Source organism: Pediculus humanus, genomic scaffold, assembly GCF_000006295.1.
Source record: "Pediculus humanus corporis 1103172107457 genomic scaffold, whole genome shotgun sequence".
Classification (NCBI taxonomy): domain Eukaryota; kingdom Metazoa; phylum Arthropoda; class Insecta; order Psocodea; family Pediculidae; genus Pediculus; species Pediculus humanus.
This window is the reverse complement of record NW_002987077.1, coordinates 244,726-264,034: the sequence shown is the minus strand read 5'-3', so window position 1 is coordinate 264,034 and position 19,309 is coordinate 244,726. Positions and strand designations below refer to the sequence as shown.

The 19,309-nt window shown below is 27.6% G+C and overlaps 4 protein-coding genes across 4 annotated transcripts; 2 read left to right on the top strand and 2 right to left on the bottom strand.

Moving 5' to 3' along the window:
* Positions 1-8,186: 8,186 nt before the first annotated feature.
* Phum_PHUM106950 (Lysine-specific histone demethylase, putative) lies at positions 8,187-10,203 on the bottom strand (the record flags this gene model as incomplete). The annotated part of the gene is made up of 4 exons (XM_002424051.1): positions 8,187-8,412; positions 8,737-9,045; positions 9,249-10,156; positions 10,192-10,203. The coding sequence occupies 4 exons, from the start codon at positions 10,201-10,203 to the stop codon at positions 8,187-8,189; spliced, it is 1,455 nt and encodes a 484-aa protein (XP_002424096.1).
* A 2,447-nt stretch (positions 10,204-12,650) lies between these two features.
* Phum_PHUM106940 (uncharacterized protein) lies at positions 12,651-14,137 on the top strand (the record flags this gene model as incomplete). Its single annotated transcript, XM_002424050.1, has 3 exons — positions 12,651-13,710; positions 13,808-13,944; positions 14,024-14,137. 3 exons carry the CDS (start codon positions 12,651-12,653, stop codon positions 14,135-14,137), a joined length of 1,311 nt encoding a protein of 436 aa, XP_002424095.1.
* Positions 14,138-14,332: 195 nt separating this feature from the next.
* On the bottom strand, positions 14,333-16,785 carry Phum_PHUM106930 (organic cation transporter, putative; the record flags this gene model as incomplete). The annotated part of the gene is made up of 10 exons (XM_002424049.1): positions 14,333-14,491; positions 14,575-14,756; positions 14,832-15,046; positions 15,145-15,263; positions 15,349-15,478; positions 15,599-15,767; positions 15,857-16,011; positions 16,098-16,204; positions 16,328-16,568; positions 16,640-16,785. The coding sequence occupies 10 exons, from the start codon at positions 16,783-16,785 to the stop codon at positions 14,333-14,335; spliced, it is 1,623 nt and encodes a 540-aa protein (XP_002424094.1).
* Positions 16,786-18,486: 1,701 nt separating this feature from the next.
* On the top strand, positions 18,487-19,165 carry Phum_PHUM106920 (mitochondrial 28S ribosomal protein S6, putative; the record flags this gene model as incomplete). Its single annotated transcript, XM_002424048.1, has 2 exons — positions 18,487-18,531; positions 18,683-19,165. The coding sequence occupies 2 exons, from the start codon at positions 18,487-18,489 to the stop codon at positions 19,163-19,165; spliced, it is 528 nt and encodes a 175-aa protein (XP_002424093.1).
* Between the last annotated feature and the right edge of the window lie 144 nt (positions 19,166-19,309).

Genomic DNA, 19,309 nt, shown 5'->3' with positions numbered 1-19,309 from the left:
ACTAAAAAATCAATTTAAAAAAAAAAAACAAAAATACTCATTGCAATTTTCTTAATGAATTCAATTCAAAGTTAGTTTAATGAAGAATTTTTTTTTTTTTTTTTTTTTCTCTAAATAAAATTATTTTTCAAGTAACTGACACGTAAAATAATATATAGAACACGTGCACACAATTCTCTCTCTCTCTCTTTTTGTGCGTGCATGTGTGTAAAACGCCTGTGCGTGTGCGTGTGATGAATACCAAGTAATAGAAAAAAAAGAAAAAAATTATTAGTATTATAATAATTATTTAAAAAATAGTAGGATAATTAAAAATAAATATTTTTGTTCTTTCTTCTTTTTCCTCTTTAAAAAAAAAAAACTCCATTTACTTTCTAATCACACGTAATAATATTTATTGTCAAACTTTTTTTTTTTCTTCTTCTCTCCAGACTCGTTTTATAATTAATTCAGTATCAAAAAAAAAAAAAAATTCTGTTAAGTGTAGGATAATTTATTAACTATTGATTTTTTAAGACCCACCTACTCGACTACGCGACGGTCATTCTTTTTTTATTATCATCATCATCATCATCATCATCATCATCTCCTCAATATTTTCTTCTTTTTCTATTTAGCCAGTCAAAAAAAAAAAAATCTAAATCCACGTCCTCCACGACAAAGTATCACAAAAAAAAATTAAATTAATGACGTCAGAAAAATTAAATTTATCGATATCTACCGACTCCTGACTTTCGTTATTATTATTATTATTATTGAAAATAAACTTCCTTCCTCCCACCACCCCCCTCCCACTGTTTTTAGCGACGAATAAATAAATAAAAAAAATTTTTTTTTTCCACCGTGTCAATATCAATAATATGTAATTTATGCGTTTTCAATAACGATTTAAAAAATAAAAAATGATAATGATAATAAAAAGAAAGAAAATTTGTTTTTTTTTTTTTTTTTTTTTGTCGAACGACAAAATCAAGTTCGAATAAATAAATAAATAAATAAAAAATTTTCAAGTTATTAATAATGATAATTGTATAAATTTAAAATCTTGTTAATTTTATTACCCCATCGTCTTTACCAAAAAAAATACCAGAAATAAAATTAAATTTCATAATATCAGCCACAGAAACACACACACACGCACACAAAAAACAATTTTATTTCCTCGTCGTCTGCTTTTGATTTCGAACAAAAAAAAAAAAAAAAATTGTCAAATAAATAAGAACATTTACATGTTATTTTATGTAAAGAAAAAAAAAAAGATGGAAGAAGAAGACGAAAGAAGAAAAAGTTTTGAAAAAAAAAAAACGATTTATCGAATGTTAATTTAATAAAAATTCTAAACCTGAAACAGTTGGTAACGCTATCATAGATAGCGTTTTCCTTTTGTTTTTTTTTTTTTTTTTTTTTTTTCGTATGTTTGCACGCGTGTTTACGTTTATGTCTGTGTGTGTGATAATGAACCCAAAGGACCGCCCAAAAATCGCATTTGTTCAGGTGCGATCTCGTTTTTCGCCGTATTTACCCTTCGGTCACGTATTTACAAAATTGTATTCGTTTCAACTTCTAATTTGTACCTGATTTCCCCCCCCCCCGATTTCCCCGGAGGTATTTTATTCAATAAATCGATTAATATCGATTAAACATCATTCATTATTTTAAAAAAAAAAAAATAATAATAATAAATATTTTTTTTTTAAAAATTTGTAAGAGATTTTATATTTATTTTAGAAAGTTGGGCGTACGTAAAAAAAAAAAAAAAAAAAAAAAATTGCAATTTTTTTTTTTTTAAATAAATGTTTACACAAAAATTATTATTCGATTTAATCGTATGGATGATCACAATTCGAACAGGGGGAAAAAAAAAACATGGCCGTATCAATGTTCGATCATAAATTTTTTTTTTTTTTTTTTTAAAATAGGCAGTCAGACAACACTAAATAATTGGCCATCAATTTTAGTTGTTTATTTTTTTAAAAAGGTTTTTTACCAGACGGATCACAAAACAAAAAAACCCAATCATGAGCCTTTGGCGTTTAAAAAAAAAAAAAAAAATTTAAATTTAAATTTAAATTTAAAATTAAAATTTGAAAATTTTTTATATATTTATATGAACCCCGTGAAACTCTCATTAAAGAAAAAAAAAATGTAAAAAAAAATATATTTTAATTATTCTTAAATGTTAACCCTAACTAAACTTCTGCTGCCACGTTTAATATATAAGTACGATAAATGTGAAAAAAAAAAAAAAGAAGAAGAAAATTCTTATTTCTTTTTGAATAATTATTAAAATGAATTATTGTAAGTTTTGAATTTACATTTCGAAACTATGAGAGTAAATTTAAATGGGGGAGCTAATTAAATACGTTAACAAAAAAAATTTAATTTCTAATCATCCCCTTCTTTCACGCTTAAAATGCATTAATTTTCAACCCCCCCTCCCCCCGATATTTAATAAAATTTTTTTTAAAACCGCCGACAAAAGAATTAAATGCTACAACATCCTTTTATACCATCATTATTATCATCAACAACAACAACAACCCACCAATTTGGTAAAATAAAAATTCGTTAACGGGATAATTAGACGAGGGAGGAGGGGAGAGGGAGAAAATTTGAATGTTTTTCTTATCGGTATTGTATATAAAAAAAAAAAAATTGCCATTTTTTGACAGTTTCCTTAGTCATTCGTCGAAAATTATTTTTCTAAATAATGAAATTAAATTCGAATTTAAATTGAATCCCTCCCTCCTTCCCTCCCTCCCTGCCTGTTTACTTTTCGTTAATTTTTTTTATTTACATATAAAAAAATTCTATACAATTACTTTTTCCAAACGGTGTAATTACTAAAACATAGGTTTTAAGGTTTTAAGGTTTTCTTTCCATGTGTCCCGTAACGAGAAGTGAAATAAATCAAATGGTAGGAGAATACGATTATAATGCTCAACGATTGCGACTAATTTATTCAAATTCTCTCTCTCTCTCTCTCATCAATCGTTTCCCTTTTGTTTTGTTTTTTTTCTTTATTTTCAGGTACCGCGGCGGCGCGAATTTCATTTTATTTTATTTTTATTAAATAAAAATATAAATCCTGAATTCCATCGACCACTTGTTTGAATAATTTTTATACACAATACTAACTCTAAATTTAAAAAAATTAATTAATTAAACAAGTAATTAAATTTTTTTTTGAAAAATTATCCAGGATTTTTAAGTAAACCGTTTGTTTTAGGTTTTACACACAATAACAATAACAACCATTAAAAAATAATAATAATAATAATTATTATTATTATTATTTTCTTGCGCAAGGAAAATTATTTTAAGACTATAAATTTTTTTTTTTTTTTTTTTTTTTACGCGCTCTTTATTTAAACACGGTTCGTATAAACAAAATTTATTAATTATTTTCTCCACCGTATATATTCCAAACGATGAATATCAATAATCAATCAATCGATCGATCGATCGATCGATCAATCACCGATATCCTACGGATGACTTTTTTCATCGACCAAAAACAAAGCAATAAATAATAAAAAATTACGTTACTCGTGTTTCGAGGTAAAAATTTTTTTTTTTTTAAATAATAATAATAATAATGAAAATGCATTTAACGTGTTAAAAATGATCGTGGGCGATTATTTCAATACCTTCCCCTTCCCCTCCCCCCCCCCCCCAATTATATTTTTCCCGTATAAAGTTTTTTTTTTTTTTTTTTTTTTTTTTTTTTTTTTACCAAAGGCAGGCTTTAAGGCACGGCAAAGATTTTTTGTTTTTTTTTTTTTATTATCAAAAACTGATTTTTTTATTTACGAATAAATATAATCATAACAAACTGTTACGGTCGCCATTTTTTTTTTTTCGTTTAATACGTCACGAAATTAATAAATTGAAACGTTAAATCTTTCGGTCGGGAAAATAATCGGGATCACACACAGACGACGTCCCAACGCAACAACAATTTCCCTACAAAAACGTACCGTTTCATTTTCTCTCATTTATTATCATTATTATTATTATTAAAAACAACAACTTTTATAGCAAAACTTATTTCACTTTGTTAAATAGAAAAAAAAAAAAAAAAACTTTCATGTCGTTCTAGAAATTTCGAGTACGAGAATACTTTTGTATACAATATTAAACTCCATTGTTCCCAAAATTTTTGTTCGGTTGAGAATTTTTTTTTTTTTTTTGCAGTGAATGAATTAAAATATTTCTGAGAACGTTTTTCTCCATTTAAGAAAAAAAAAAAATACGTTAATTAAACAAAAAAAGAAAGAAAGAGAGGAAAAGTTAAAGAATAGTTAGTTTCAATGGACGAAAAACAATAATAATAATAATAATAATAAAAGATTGTCCCCACGTAAAAAAAAGAAAATCCTTAACCGAAACGTTTTCCTTTGCGATATTAATCTATCATCATCATCATCATCATCATCATCATTGAAATAATTCAAACAATAAACGATTAATTTTCTTTTTCATTTTCACACTTTTCCCTTTAGAAAAAAAAAAAACTTTTCAAATTTTCTTTTTTCATGTAAATGTAATGAAAAATTTATTTATTATAAAAGAATTTTTTCCCTTTCCTTTCCTTTCTTCTTTTCTTAATTTTTTTTTTTTCCCGTTAAATTGAAACATCAAAAAAACTTCGCTTCGCACCATTTTCTCTCTCTTCTCTCTCTTTCTTTCTTTTTCTTACTCTCTTGAGAAATTAAAAATCCAAAAATTAAAGCGCGAACAAAAAATGAATGAAAAAAAAAAAAAAAAAGAAGCTCAAGTTACTACTTTTTCGAGTACTTGATATTAATTTTAATAAACGAAAATTATCATCAAACTTTTAACGAGTTTTTAGCTTTCTTCTCTTTTTGCCTACGGATACCCTTCTTCCCCTCCCTTTCCTCCCCCTTCCCTCTTCTTCTTCTTTCTCCTAAGGGTAAAAATTATAAGAAATATTCAACTTCAAAAACGTAACCCCAGGGTATCGAAACCATTGAAATAATCAAAAAAAAAACTTTTATTTTCCCTTTTCTTCTTACCTTCTCTCTCTCTCTCTCTCTCTCTCTCTCTCTCTCTCTCTCTCTCTCTCTCTCTCTCTCATTCTTTTCAATTATTTAAAAATATAAAATAAAATGAAGAACAAAAAAAAAAGAAAAAAAAAAAACAAATCGTGCGAAATAAAAATAAAAAAATAAAAAAATCTGCCGGGAAATCAAATCTGACAGATTGACGTTTTCGAAAATTGAAAAAAAAAAAAAAAAAAAACTTTTCCACGTCAATTTCTAAATCAACAATTTATTATTATTATTATTCCTACCTAGTATAGATCCTATCATAAATTAATTTACTTTTTCTCACATTTGTATACTTAATTTATTTTTCAATTTAACAAAAAAAAAAAAAAAAAAAACTCATTATTATTATTATTATTAGTCTTAATATTTTTTCCCCCGCAAATTTTAATTACTCCCCTCTTTTATTATTATCATTATTATCTCAACAAAATACGATATTACAATTGGAAAAAAAAAAAAAAAATTTTATTTTGAAATTTCTTCAAGTTCTTCAGGGGTAAAAAAAAAAAAAAAAAAAAAAATGCAACAAACGATACCTAATAATAATTTTCACCTGATAAAAATAATATGGAAACATGCGATGGAGTCAATCATATAGAAACCGCAAAAGAAATGGCATATACCTGAAAGGCAGAGCAATAAAAAAAAAAAAGAAGTAAACACACACGTGCACACGCACGCAAGCACACACACAAACAGGGTTTTCCCCTTTAACAAATGAATCTCTTTAAACGTTGGAAAATTTATTACCTATTTAGCCACCGCCTTCTCTTCAACCTCCCCCTACTCCGCGGCCATCCTCATTTCCGTATCTGTATCGCATAATATATCAACACTACCATCATCATCATTACTTTTTCTTTATTTTCATTTAAAAAACGATCATCGATTGTCATATCGAATAGGAAACGAGAAAAATTTAATCGAAACCTTTGAAACTAGCGACGACACGTTTGTTTTTACTACCTTCGTCAATGAATTCATAGATTAAAAACCTTTTTATCAATAGAATAACAAAAAAAAAAAAAAAAAAAACGATTGAAGAAATAAATTCCTATGTCGATATGCTTTGCCATGCGTTGCACATTGCATTTTTACGGCAAAAAAAAAAAAAATCTTTATACCACTTATACACGGTTGATTTAACTCCCCATTTTTTCTTTTATTGGATTTTTTTTTTTTTTTTTTTTTGTACTTTCAAGTCAATCATCAATCGAGTAATCAAACCTTTTCATATGACCTCAATCAAAAAATAAATATTGTTTTTTTTTTTTTTTTTAATAATGATAATAAAAAATAAAAAAAATTTTAATGAAAAGCCATACCTAATCCACACACATACAAAAACCAACGACCAACCGTCAAATATTTAAAAGCTACAATTATAAAAAGATAATAAGTAATTATCCGCTAAAACGGAGAGAGAGAGAGAGAGAGAGAGAGAGAGAGAGAGAGAGAGAGAGAGAGAGAGAGAGAGAGAGAGAGAAAGAAAGAAAGAAAGAAAGAAAGAAAGAAAGAACTTGGAGAAAAAAAGAAGGAGAACAAAAAAAAAAAAAAAGAAACAAACAAGGCTGTCATTAAGGTAATACATTAAAAATTTTTTTTTTTTTTTTTCAAACCTGGGCAATTAATGTGTCTTCAACATTAGTATGGTGGGCAATCAGTTTGTCTCTCCCGAACTCTTCCAACTTTTTTGAAGGTGAACGTAACGTTTTCAACTTAGGGGCATTTTTTTTTTCAACCGACCAAAATTTTTATCAATTATTTTTATTATATTAAAAATTTTTCATCACACACACACACACACACACACACACACACACACACGCACGCAAACAAACACGTAACGCACGCATATTTCATTTTATAAATAAAACCGAAAAAAATAAACGATCGGCCATCATAGAAATTTTTTAAACCGAACAACACACCCTTCTTCCAAAAAAATTCTCAAAGTTTTCCCGGGAACCGGAAAAAGGGACCCCGCCAAGTTAAACTTTTCAATGTTTAATTCTTAAAAAAAAAAAGGAGGAGGAGGCTTCTGACAAAATAATTTAATATAGGTTTAATTTTTTTTTTAAAACAATTTGATTGACGCACATTTTACAACGCTTAATTCATAATGTTATTCAATAACGGAACTTTTTAAAAGGTAAACAAACAGTTAAAAACAAAAAATATCATGGTGATTCTTTAGAGGCATTTCTAAAAATTTAAGTAAACCACCAGGTTGTGAAGGACTGACTGTGATTCATGACGACACGAGAAAAGATATATATAAGTGGTATATAAAAATTACAAGCAAATAAAGATGAATAAAATACACCGAACAGAAGAGAGAGAGAGAGAGAAAACTGGTTGCCCAATGTATTCAACTGATTGATGACTCAAGTATAACAATACCCGTTACTTTTATTTATTAGTACAAAAAGTTTTTTTTTTTTTTTTTTAAATATTCGTGGCGGCGAAACAAAATACGAATGAATTCCATAAATTTTTTCCATTTTAAATTTTTCAAATTAAAATTTTGTTGTTAAATACGAATCGCGCATTAGGCCCCCCCCCCAAACGTCGTCCCCGAAAACTTTTTTTTTGTTTCCACGAACAACAAAAAAGAAAAAAAAAAAAAAAAGAATTAAATAATTTAAATAAAATCAGTGAAAGAATAATAAATATCACACGTTTTACAAAAAAAAGAAAAAAAATAAATAATAATAATAATAATTATGTGAACAGAAAATAATAATAATAATAATAATTATCTACTGATATAACAACGTGAAATTTATGAGTGTCCTTCCTCCTTTCTATTTCATTAGGATTTGACCCGATTGTTAAATTTTAATGTAAATATTTACAAAGAAGCGAATAATAATAATAATAATAATAATAAAATCCTTTACGATTGTTTTATCAAAAGACATTAAAATTGATACGAGTAGTGTATTCATTCATTCATTCATTCATTCATTCAACAAGTTAATCCTTCGATACGGTACCCGAATTCGACAATTGTTAAAAAAAAATTTTTCTTCTTCATTTTAAAAGTAAAATAATTTGGATTTTTCCCGGAAAATCAATCAATTAATTAATTAATTATTTCTCAATCCTTTAAACCCATAAACAAATTTCAAATCTCCGAAGCAATTGTAAATGAGAAAAAAAATAAAATTTAAAAAAAAACTTACCTGTTAGATGATTGCCCGTAAATTCAAAATCATCATCCTGATCCCAATGTTTCAATGATAAATTATTTAAAGGTGTCGCATTGGCAAATTCCAAATTTGCAAAATGCCAATCGAGAATTTGACGATCGCGAGACGAAAGATACACATCACTGGAATGAAAAAATAATAATAATAATATAATCTTACAACGACTGTCAATTTTGAAAATAATTAATTATCAAAAATAACATTTTAAATAATAATCATCCAAAAATGAATTAATATTCATCTTTTACTTAAATATTATAAAAAATTTACACCAACATTTTCTATTATAAAAAAAAAAAGAAAAATGTTACCATAAGCATAATATTTTGATACAAAAATTATTTAAATTACACCTTTTTACAAAACAAAAAAAAAATTTTTTTACGCAACGGTAAATACTTTTAAAAATAAATAAATTCTTGTCAAGCTTTACATTGATATAATACCTTAGAGAAGAATTTTCTAAATCTTGAAGTTTTTTCTCTATTTCATCTTGTTTTTTTATGAGCGAATCCCAAGTTTTACATACTTCTGTTAATTCATAGATTTTTGATTTTAATGAAAAAATTTCACTTATGTCTTTTGAATTTTTTTTATCAGATGTTTCTTTTATTTCTTTTATTTCTTTATTTAATATTTTCATTTTTTCTCTCAACGAAGACATTTTTGTAATATTTGTTTTTAATTTTTCTTGTAGGGCTACAACATTTTTCCAATGTTGAATTTGTTTGTCTTTTACATTTTTCTCTTGTAATCTAAAAGTGAAGAAAAACAAATTTTTGTTTACAAGTCTCATAAAAGTATTTATTTGAACTTTAAAAGAAAATAAATATTAGAATGGAGTAAGTTTGCATACAATACAATTTTTTTTTTTTAATAAATTACAATGTGAATAGTTTAGTATTATTATAATAGAAATTAATATAATCAACAAGGAAAGATATAACGAGTCAAATACCTGATAACCCACTCTAAAGCCTGGCCTAAAGAAACAGGTGTGTCTTTTATGTAATTAAAATCCAAATGGTGAGATAAATAACTTGTCGCTTCTAATAATCGATTAAATTCCATTTCCACCATTTCATCCTTAACTTTAGGAACAGTACTACCATTTGACTCATATAAAGGACATTTTTGTTTAATTTTCCTTAGATCCATATTAATTTGTTTTGATAAAACAGACATCGGATTACCACCCAATCCTGTTACAACCATGGCACCAAGATCGGCAACAAAATTATGTTTACGAAATGTTGCTATGCGTCCTCCAACTCTATCTCTTGCTTCCAAAACAATTACATCCATTCCAAACTGCTGAAGTTGTTGAGCAGCTGTTAATCCTGCAATCCCTGCTCCTATGACAATGACTTTACCTATTTTCTTAACAGGGGGGCTTTTCAATTTTTTAAACACCCCAAAGTTGATAAAGCCATGTCTTTCTAAAAATGCATGGATTCTCATAACTAAAGGCGCATCTGTATTGTATGGAGGCTCAACCAGTGGCAAAGCATTGTCGAATAATAATTGTTCTTTTGGATTATCAAACCAAAGTTGCAACAATCTGTTACGAATATGTAAAAATACTTTCTGAGTTTGAGGCAACCCCTGAGCAACATCAGGGAAACAAGCAGCCTCTGTAGCTGTCATTTTATCAAAAGGTAATCTACTGGCAAAAGCTGCGCCTTCTAAATCCGTGGGATCATTCTGTTCCGAATCCCCCAAATCGTTGTCATCATCTTTTTCAGTTTTAACATTTTCTGGAGAATTTTGAACTCCAGACGTAGTTTGATTGACATTACCTTCATTAAGAGAATGATCTTGCTTCTTAGATTCGCTCACATCTTCTACTTTTTCTTCCAAGTCGACCTAAAATAGGGGATGATTATTTAATTGCTTTTTACCCTTTGAAACATATGACATGAAAGTCCAAATGAAACTAATTATTAATAATTTGGCAAAATTAATAAAAATAAAAAATAATTTGTGATTAAATATCATAAAATTATTAAAAATAAATCAAATAATCAAAATACTATGCCTTTTGCCTTTTACGACGACTCATATTTTCAAAAAAAAAAAAGTAACAATTTTCGCGACCGGTTTGTTGTTTAACGAAACGCAAACTTGCGCTCCACATTAAGGTATCAACAATAGGTAAGTTAAATATTAAATAAGTATCGTGGTTGTAGAAATTTGAATGTAACGACTTTTAAAATTTAGGTCATTTTTTATTTACCTAAAAATTTTTGTTTTTTTCTTGTTTTTTACTTTTAATTTTTCAATTTATACTATAATTAATCATTTATTTTGAATCACATCAAAATAAAATATCTTAAAATTGATTATAACATTATTTTATTTTAAATTCGTGTAATGAGAAAAGTTCGTGTAAGAAACTATTAAACTTTTATTCTGCTTAGTTACAGTACATTTTTCCATAAAATAAATTTAATTGACGAAATGGATTTAAATAGGTGAGTCTTGTAGTATATGATAAAAAATACTCACAGAAAAAAAAACAAATTTGCCCTTATTAACTTCCATAAGACAAAATTTTAAAAGTAAAGCATTTTATTTTTAAAGAATTAATAGATTACTTAACCTATTTTTGTTAGGTTTACTCTTTCAAGTATTATTTTTTTAATGTTATTAATTAATTATTATTGGAGGCTTTCTTAATTTTAAAATTTATCTCACTTTTTTTTCCTTCTGCCCTATATTTTCATAAAAAGTTTTAAATCATTCATTCAGTTAATTTAAATTACCAAAAATTTTTCTCTCTATTTTTGATTCAAATGCGAATAGAATATTTAAGAAAAAAACCAATGATATAAAAACATTTTTTAACTTTTAACTATGTTTTGAAATATACAAATCTTTCTTTACAAGTTTTATAAACTCCATAATAAAAAAACATTAACAAAACAGTAATTTTATATCTTTTAATTGATGTAAAAATTAAATAATTGAAATTATTCCATTGCTTTCGACATACTTTGCTTTAATTTTTTTTGTTAGTCGACAAAATTTTTAAACATTTTACATAAATTAGAGGGAAAGTATTTTGTAAGTCTTATTGATTTCTAAAAAAATAATTTAAAATCAGTGTTACATAATTCAATTGAAACAAATTTGAAAATCTTAGTAAAATTCAAAAAAAAATTTTAAACAAAAATGCTGTCGTTAAAGAAACTTAATGATAAATAAAAAAATTATTACAATTTAGAATTTGATTTGAATATAAATAATAATTTATAATAAATATATAATTCTTTTAATATCATGTCAAATAAATTATTGATAAAACGAATAAGTAAATACAAATTTAAAACGAAAACATAAAAGAAAAACTACGAGTAGACTTTATATATATATATGAAAAAAAATTTTCAAATCAATTTACTGACATATTTATATAAATTTAAAAAAAAATAAAATGAAATACACACTTTAAAAAAAAAAGAAATTTTCACTTATTATTATATAATTAAATAATTAATTAAAAAATATGTTTTTAAAAAAAAAAAAAAAAAAAATTTTTATTTAAAAAAGACATTGCAACCATTGTTACTTAATGAATTTTTTAAATAGGATGTGTGAGATTTTACTTGTTCTTTTATTATTCTTATGCATAAAAATTATTATTATTATTATTTTTACAATGAGTTCATAACCCGTGTCTTTTTAATAGAAAAAAAAAAAAAAAAAAAAATCGCAGAGATAAAATTGTATAAAATTTCTTAATTATATTTTCTTTCTTATTTATTTATTTATTTTGGTAGTAGTTCTTCGTTTATTTTAATTTTACCTTAACCCAAATTTACAAATTATTTGAGATTAACAACAACAACATTAATTCATTCCTCTAAAACCTTTAAGATATTTAAAATGATAAGAAAATAAAGGAAAATCTCTTCTCCTAGTGGGAGAGTATGATTTTGACCATAGGAAATCCTTTAAACTCCCCGTTTAATTTTCTTACAAAAAAAAAAAAAAGATTCGGTCGAAGAATCACAAAGGACGGTTTTTTAATAATTATTATTATTTTTTTTTATTATTATTATTTTTCATCAGTTTTAAATTAATCGTGATCGGAGTTGGTTGTATTTATTGTAAAATGATTTTTTTAGTGTTTTTATTTTTTATATTGGTTCAGGGTAAAATGATAGAAGTGAAAAATACCGCGTTTAAACCACCGTCTCAAGAATATATATTTAAAAATTATTTTAACGAACCTCAAGACGTAAGTGAAAATCGGAAAACGGAAAATTCGATACTAAACACGTCCGCCACTCACAATCGAATGGAGGAATCGATGAAAGAAAATTTAAAGAAAAACATAAGCGATTTGGAAAAAGAAATGAAAGGATCGAACATCAGTCAAATAGGGGTCGTGGAAGCAGTTCAAGACTACGTTCGAACGAGTGCTTATAAAAATTTTCTGCCTGCTCCAGTCGAACCGACAACATTTAAATATCCGACAGCGATTTGGTCGTCTCATAATTACGAAAAACTTAAAAATCGTCAAAAAATTCATTTGGAACCGACTCCGAATAGAGCGTGGCCGTATCAAGGTATAGGATATTTTAGAATAAGTAATAATAATGTGACCCGTGAAAAAGGTCAAAGGAAAAATAGGGGAAGAACAAAATGGCGAGATCTCACGCAAAACGAACAACACCCGGATAATTTATTTCAAACGGTTAAAACAAAAAATAATCAGAAATCGGATTTCGTCGATAGATTTTTACAACAGTCTCTCACCAAATACATAGCATCGTCAAATTTAAAAGAAACCGTCGGAAACGTATCCGTCAAAACGTTTTCGGAAATATTGAAGAACATAACGGATGAAAAACCTAGAAAATTATTGTCGCCATACGACGAAAACAAAGAGCTCAGAATGAAATTTAGAAATGAAGTCGTTTTGAGGCAAAAAAACGAAACGAAACCGCAGGAAAAATTTTTGGAAAAGCAATTGCAAAAAAGATTGGAAAAAGTTCAAGACATGTTTCACGAAAAGGATAGAGATAAAATAATAGCAAACATGTGGAAATATTCGACGTTGAACCGAACAGTTGATTTATCAGAAGAAAAAAAAAATAAAAACAACGAAGATTTTTTAAAAAATTATTCCATTTCGTCTGAAATCCCCGAGTACAACAGCGACGAACATAATAAATACACGACGAAAATAAACGCCGGTAAAAAATCTAAAAATTCAAAATCTCCATTTCGGGGAACCGTCAAATTCAACAGTGCCAAATATTTTGCGGATAACGATGATGATGAAAATTGGAATAAAAGAAAAACGACCGGAAAAATCGGTAATAATAAAAACTTATTAAAACTTACCGCGGAAGAAAGTTCTTATTATAGAAAAGAACAATTTCCCAGTTTGACGTTCATCGGACGTTCGGGTAAGTAGCATTTTCACAACATTTCCAAAATGAATCGATTTCCATAAATTATTAAATAAGTAGTGCACGTTTGATGAGTTGATTTAAAAATTTTTAGAGCGATCGGGAGTGATTCCAGGAACTCCAGCAGTCGATTATCCAGTGTATAGTTTTCCACCGCCGACAAAATTTAAATGTCCTAATTTTATAGATAGTAAACCCAGAATGATGGCCGATAAAGAAACAAGATGTCAGGTACGAAAGTTGAATTTCCTTCTTTTCAGTCGCTGAAGAAAACAAGAAAAACATTCTAATTTTAATTTTATGTTTTTAGGTATTTTACATGTGTACCGGAAGTGGTCCGACGACGGCAATGCTTTGTCCCAACGGTACAATGTTTAATGAAAATTTTCTTGTTTGCGATTGGTGGTATAATGTTGACTGTTGAAGACGAAGATGACGACGATTGGATTCGACATCGGAAAAATAATAATATTAATAAAATATATGTAAAAAAATAATTATAGTTTTATTTTTCTGTAAAAAGTCATTTAAAAAAATATATGTATATGTATGTATCAAATAAAAAATATTATTACAAAAATAAAATTTATCATTTTTCTTTTTCTTTTTTATTTTTTTTTTAATTTTTTTTTGACACGTGACGAAGATTTTTTGCTTCTTCTACTGTATCTGGTAACATTGTTCCTATGGTTTCGGGTAATAAAAGACTTAATAAGCTTGCAAATATTGAAACAACTCCGAAAACTATCAAAGGAAGGCCTTGAAAATTATAAATTGCCTATGAAAAAAAAAATAATAATAATAATTAATTTTTTAACTGAATTCGAATGGGAAGCTATTTTTTTCTATTTATTAAATTACCAGAAGAGGTGCAAAAGGAGCTATAATAGCTCCTAATCTTGCCATTGTTGAGCAACATCCCACTCCGATGCTCCTCAAAGTCGTAGGGTAAAGTTCAGCCGTGTAAACATAAGCTATGCCAAAAGATGACGTAATTCCTAATTTTCCCAATAAGAATAAAATGATTACGAGCGCAGTCATATCTAGAAAATAAAAACAAGTTAATTTTTTTTTTTTTTTTTTTTCCAGATAAACTGACATTAAAAGTTTCGTGTCACCTTGAGGTACAAAGGCTGCTCCGATACAAGTTATAGCGCATAGGAATAAGGAAGAACTTAAGGACCACCTTCTTCCCAATTTATTCATAGCCCACCAGGATACCGTGTAACCGGGAATTTCCACGAGGCAAACCAAAGCAAAATTCAAATATTTATTTCCCCCCAAACTCGTAGAATTTACCGACAACCCGTAGTAAATCAACGCGTTTGCAGCCCTAAGGAAAAAATCTTTTAAAATTTCAATTTTAAACGGTAAGTAGTAATACCTTTCATTTTTATTTAATTATTATTATTATTATTATCGATCGCTTACCAAATGTAAAACAGGAGAAAAGATCTAAAAAACAATATTTTAGATTTGATCAATTGTTTGAACGATTCCCAAATTTTACCTTCTTCTAACGAATTTTGACTCGTGTCGTCATTTTCTTTCTAAAAAAAAAAATTCCAAGTTTTTAAATTAAAATTAAATATTGAATGATTGATTGATTGATTGATGGTAGAATGAAAATCTTACATTTTCCATAGATCGTAAAAGATTTGCAGACAAATTGACTTGATTAATTTTAGCCGCTTTATTAATTATGGCACAAGCTTTTTGATTTTTCTTATTAGCTAATAACCATCTAACGGATTCAGGTATCAACCTGGACAAAAAAAAAAAAAAAAAAAAAAGTAAAACTTGCGCGCTTTTATTGTTTAATTCGCTTTAACATCGTGGAAAATTTTATTATGGCGAATTATTATTGAATTTTTTTTCAACTTACCAATAGTAAAACACAAATAAAATTGGAGGAACCGATATGGCCAATTGTATAATGACCCAGTTTTTCGATAGGGCTGCTATCACACCAACGAATGCTTCACCGACAGCATAAAAGTAATTGAGTACCACTCCACTCATTTCTCGTTTTTTTCTACCGACAAGTTCTACGCCTAAAAAACAAAAAAAAAAAAAAAAAAAAAAAAAAAGTGAATCGCGGAGGAAAATTTTGAAAAAAATACGGAAATAATAAAATTTGTACCTAATATAAAAGCCAAAGGATAAACTCCCGACGTTCCGAGTGCGTTGAGAAAAACAAAAATCTGGAAAAAAATATAATTTGGAGAAATGGCTTGCGCCGTTCCCGTAGTCGACATGAGAATAATGCAAAATACAAATATTATTTTTCTCCCGTATCTGAAATCGAAAATTAAAACCTTGGAAGTTAACATATCGAAAGCAGTTGGGGGGGGGAAAAAAAAAAGAGGAAAATTTTATTCCACCTGTCGGCAAGGTATCCGAATATCATGGTACCTATCAGAATACCGATAAAATGAACCGTGCCAACTAAAGAAAGCATCCATTGCTTATCCAAACAGGTGATGTTCCACTAAAATCATTAACGAGGAATTAAAAAAAAAAAAAAAAAAAACAAACAAAATTATTTTTACAACTAAATCGATTGGGAAAGGCTCAACGGTGGAAAAATATAAACCAATGAAAAATGAATAACCTCTCCGACGATGGTCCATTCGTCATCTTCGTACACCCAAGAATCGCAAAGAACCGTAGTTTCTTTAAAATCCGATTTAACACATTGAAACCTGCTTATATTTTTCGGTTCGTATTTCAAACATTGACTGGGAACGTAATCATCTTCGGCAGCGGTGTTGAAATTAGGAGGAATGGCAGCTTCCAACCACGGTTCTAAATATTTCGCCGAAGTCTCATTTTCACATTCCGGTATCAGACACCTTTGGAGGGGGAAAAATTTGAAAAGCGTAAAACGTTACGCACGTAAATCAAAAAACAACAACAACATTACCTGTAATTTGGGACTCCTGCGGTGAAAACATATGTTAAACTGTTGCCGGCACTGAAGAAAACAGGAAGGCAAAAAAGTAGATAATTGTATATTTGAAACCGTCCAAATTCTCCGAGTTCTTCCAATGCTTGATCAAAGTCCATCATTTTGAACTTTACGTTAATAATAAATAGTTAAAAGCGTTTGCGATAAACGTACCTTCCAGTTTTCCGAGAATAAATATATATTTTCCAAAAGGTTTCGCTACGATTTCATCATTTCAAATAATAATTTCTCGCCTTCTTGTTTCACTTTATGTTTACCATTATCGATGTTTTGTTTCGTAAAAAAAAAAAAAAAAAAAATTCCAGCCTAAATAAAAAGTAAATATTATTTATTAATTTTTGTTTATTTTATAAGGTACATACACATACATACCATTGTGTATAAAAGATAGTTTTAAATATAGGAAACGAAACGACAAGAAGGAAGAAATTTTTAATGTAATGAAAGAAACTCGATCGAAAATTGTTTTTAATTTGACAATGGACAAACAACAACAACAACAACAACAGTTTTAAGAATAACGACATCAAATCGGAATGTAATATTTTTTTTTTCTATTTTTGATTAACAACATAAATTTATTGTTTAAAAGAGGTTCAAGTATCTGAAGAATGTTGGATTGCGAAACGTAAGAATTCCAAGCAAGATTTTCGATTTGTTTGCCTATACGAAAAAAAAAATAATAATAATAATAATAAACAGGAAGATGAAATCTAATTGCTGCTGCTGCTGCTGTTGGCTTGTATAATAACAAATTTGACTTCTGCTAACATTGACAAACAAACAAAACGATTCAAATTACTTTGTCTGATTGTTGTCTGATAGCGATTATGAGAAATGAGTAAGACGAGGAGGTAAAATAGCATATCAATCAGACATTTTTTTTGTCTTTTGTCTTCAAACAAACAAAACAATGAGCTTTCGTGTCAGAAGAAAATATCTGTTTGAGTGATAAATTAAAAAAACTTGAATTTAATCTCGAGTTTTATTTTTATTTTTCTCTCTGTCTGTCTCTCTCTCTCTCTCTCACTCTCTATGATAAGCAATTATTTTATCTTTTCATTTTTTTCACACATGACTGACCAATATCTTAAAGTACTACTTACTTACTTACTTGTGTTACTAATTAACAAAACAAATTGTTTGTTTATTAAAAAACAATTATATAATAATAATAATAATGATAATTTATTAATAAGCGATGAGATATAAACGTGACGTGATGATGGATTTAAAAATGTAATATTGTTTTTTTTTTATAATCTTAATAACCTTGTGAATTTCCCGGATAAATGATAAATACTTGAATATTTTACTGGAATCTAAAATAAATATTTCCTTTTTTTATAAATAAAAGAAAAATTTGGATGATGATGAAAAATTAAAAAAAAAAAACGGTTTGATTATGAAGTAGGTTTTAAGATCATGTCTGAGAGAGAGAGAAAAAAACCGTTACACAAATATTATACTTAGCTTTTTTGACATTTTATCCGCGGTGTAGAATATAAATTTATATATAAATTTATTTTAAAAGTTATTTTCGGTTTGTTTTTAAAAAAAGATTTTTGTCAAAAATGAACTACGGTCAGCACTGTAATAAATTATTCACTGTTGTTTACTTACGCAGTGGTTGCCGCCAAACTGAATGGATGGATTTGAAATGAAATGAAATTTTTTCCATTAACAAAAAAAGGAAGAAAATCTTTAATGTCTTCCAAGTTTTTCAAATTTTCGCAACCTTTTAAAAAAAATTTTTTTATTTAAGCAAACCTGTTAATTATGTAATAAAACTCGCGTGAATAATGAATATAACCGCACAAAATCTAACCGACTGCGAAAGATCTCGCGTGAAAAAAAAAAAAATCAATTTTTCTTCTGCTCAAATCACGTGACAGCGAAACTAGCGCTGTCAACAACTTTTGGCGGTTGAGTGACTAATCGATATTCATCTATACAATGTGAGTTTTTTTTTTTTGAAAATTTTGTTTTTCATTTCAGGTTTGGAAAATGCCGTTGTACGATTTAATAGTTTTCGTTAAACATTTAAACAGAGATTTTTTAAAAACGGTGCTGACTCGTAATGCCAAATACGTAATAGAATCAGGCGGACTATTGAGATCCATCGAAAATTTAGGTTTGAACGAACTTCACAGAGGAATAAAACCGAAAAATTCAAGAAAGATAGAATACGAAGCACATTTTTTCAATTTGAATTATTATGCCGGAGAAAAAGAAAATCGCGACATTGTCGACAAATTCCGTAGAGACGTGGACGTGATGAGATCGATATCGTTCGCGTCGAAATCCGTGCCTGGTGGTAGCATTTTTCCTAAAAAAGAACCCGAATGCACTTTGCACGAAGATTTAAAACCTGCACCCTACAGGCCGGCAGTCATTAAAATATTGAAAAAGGGAAAACAATTAGCGGATAAGGAAAAATCTAAAAAACCATCATCATTTTTTCAAAATAATCTTTTGTAAAATAATAATAATAATAAAGTATTACTTATGAAATTTAAATGGCGTCACAATTTTTTTCCATAGAATTCAAACAAACTTTTTCCTTTTCCTTTTATCCCTCCCCCCGTTTATTTTCTCTATGACGTTAATGCGTTTGATTATTAT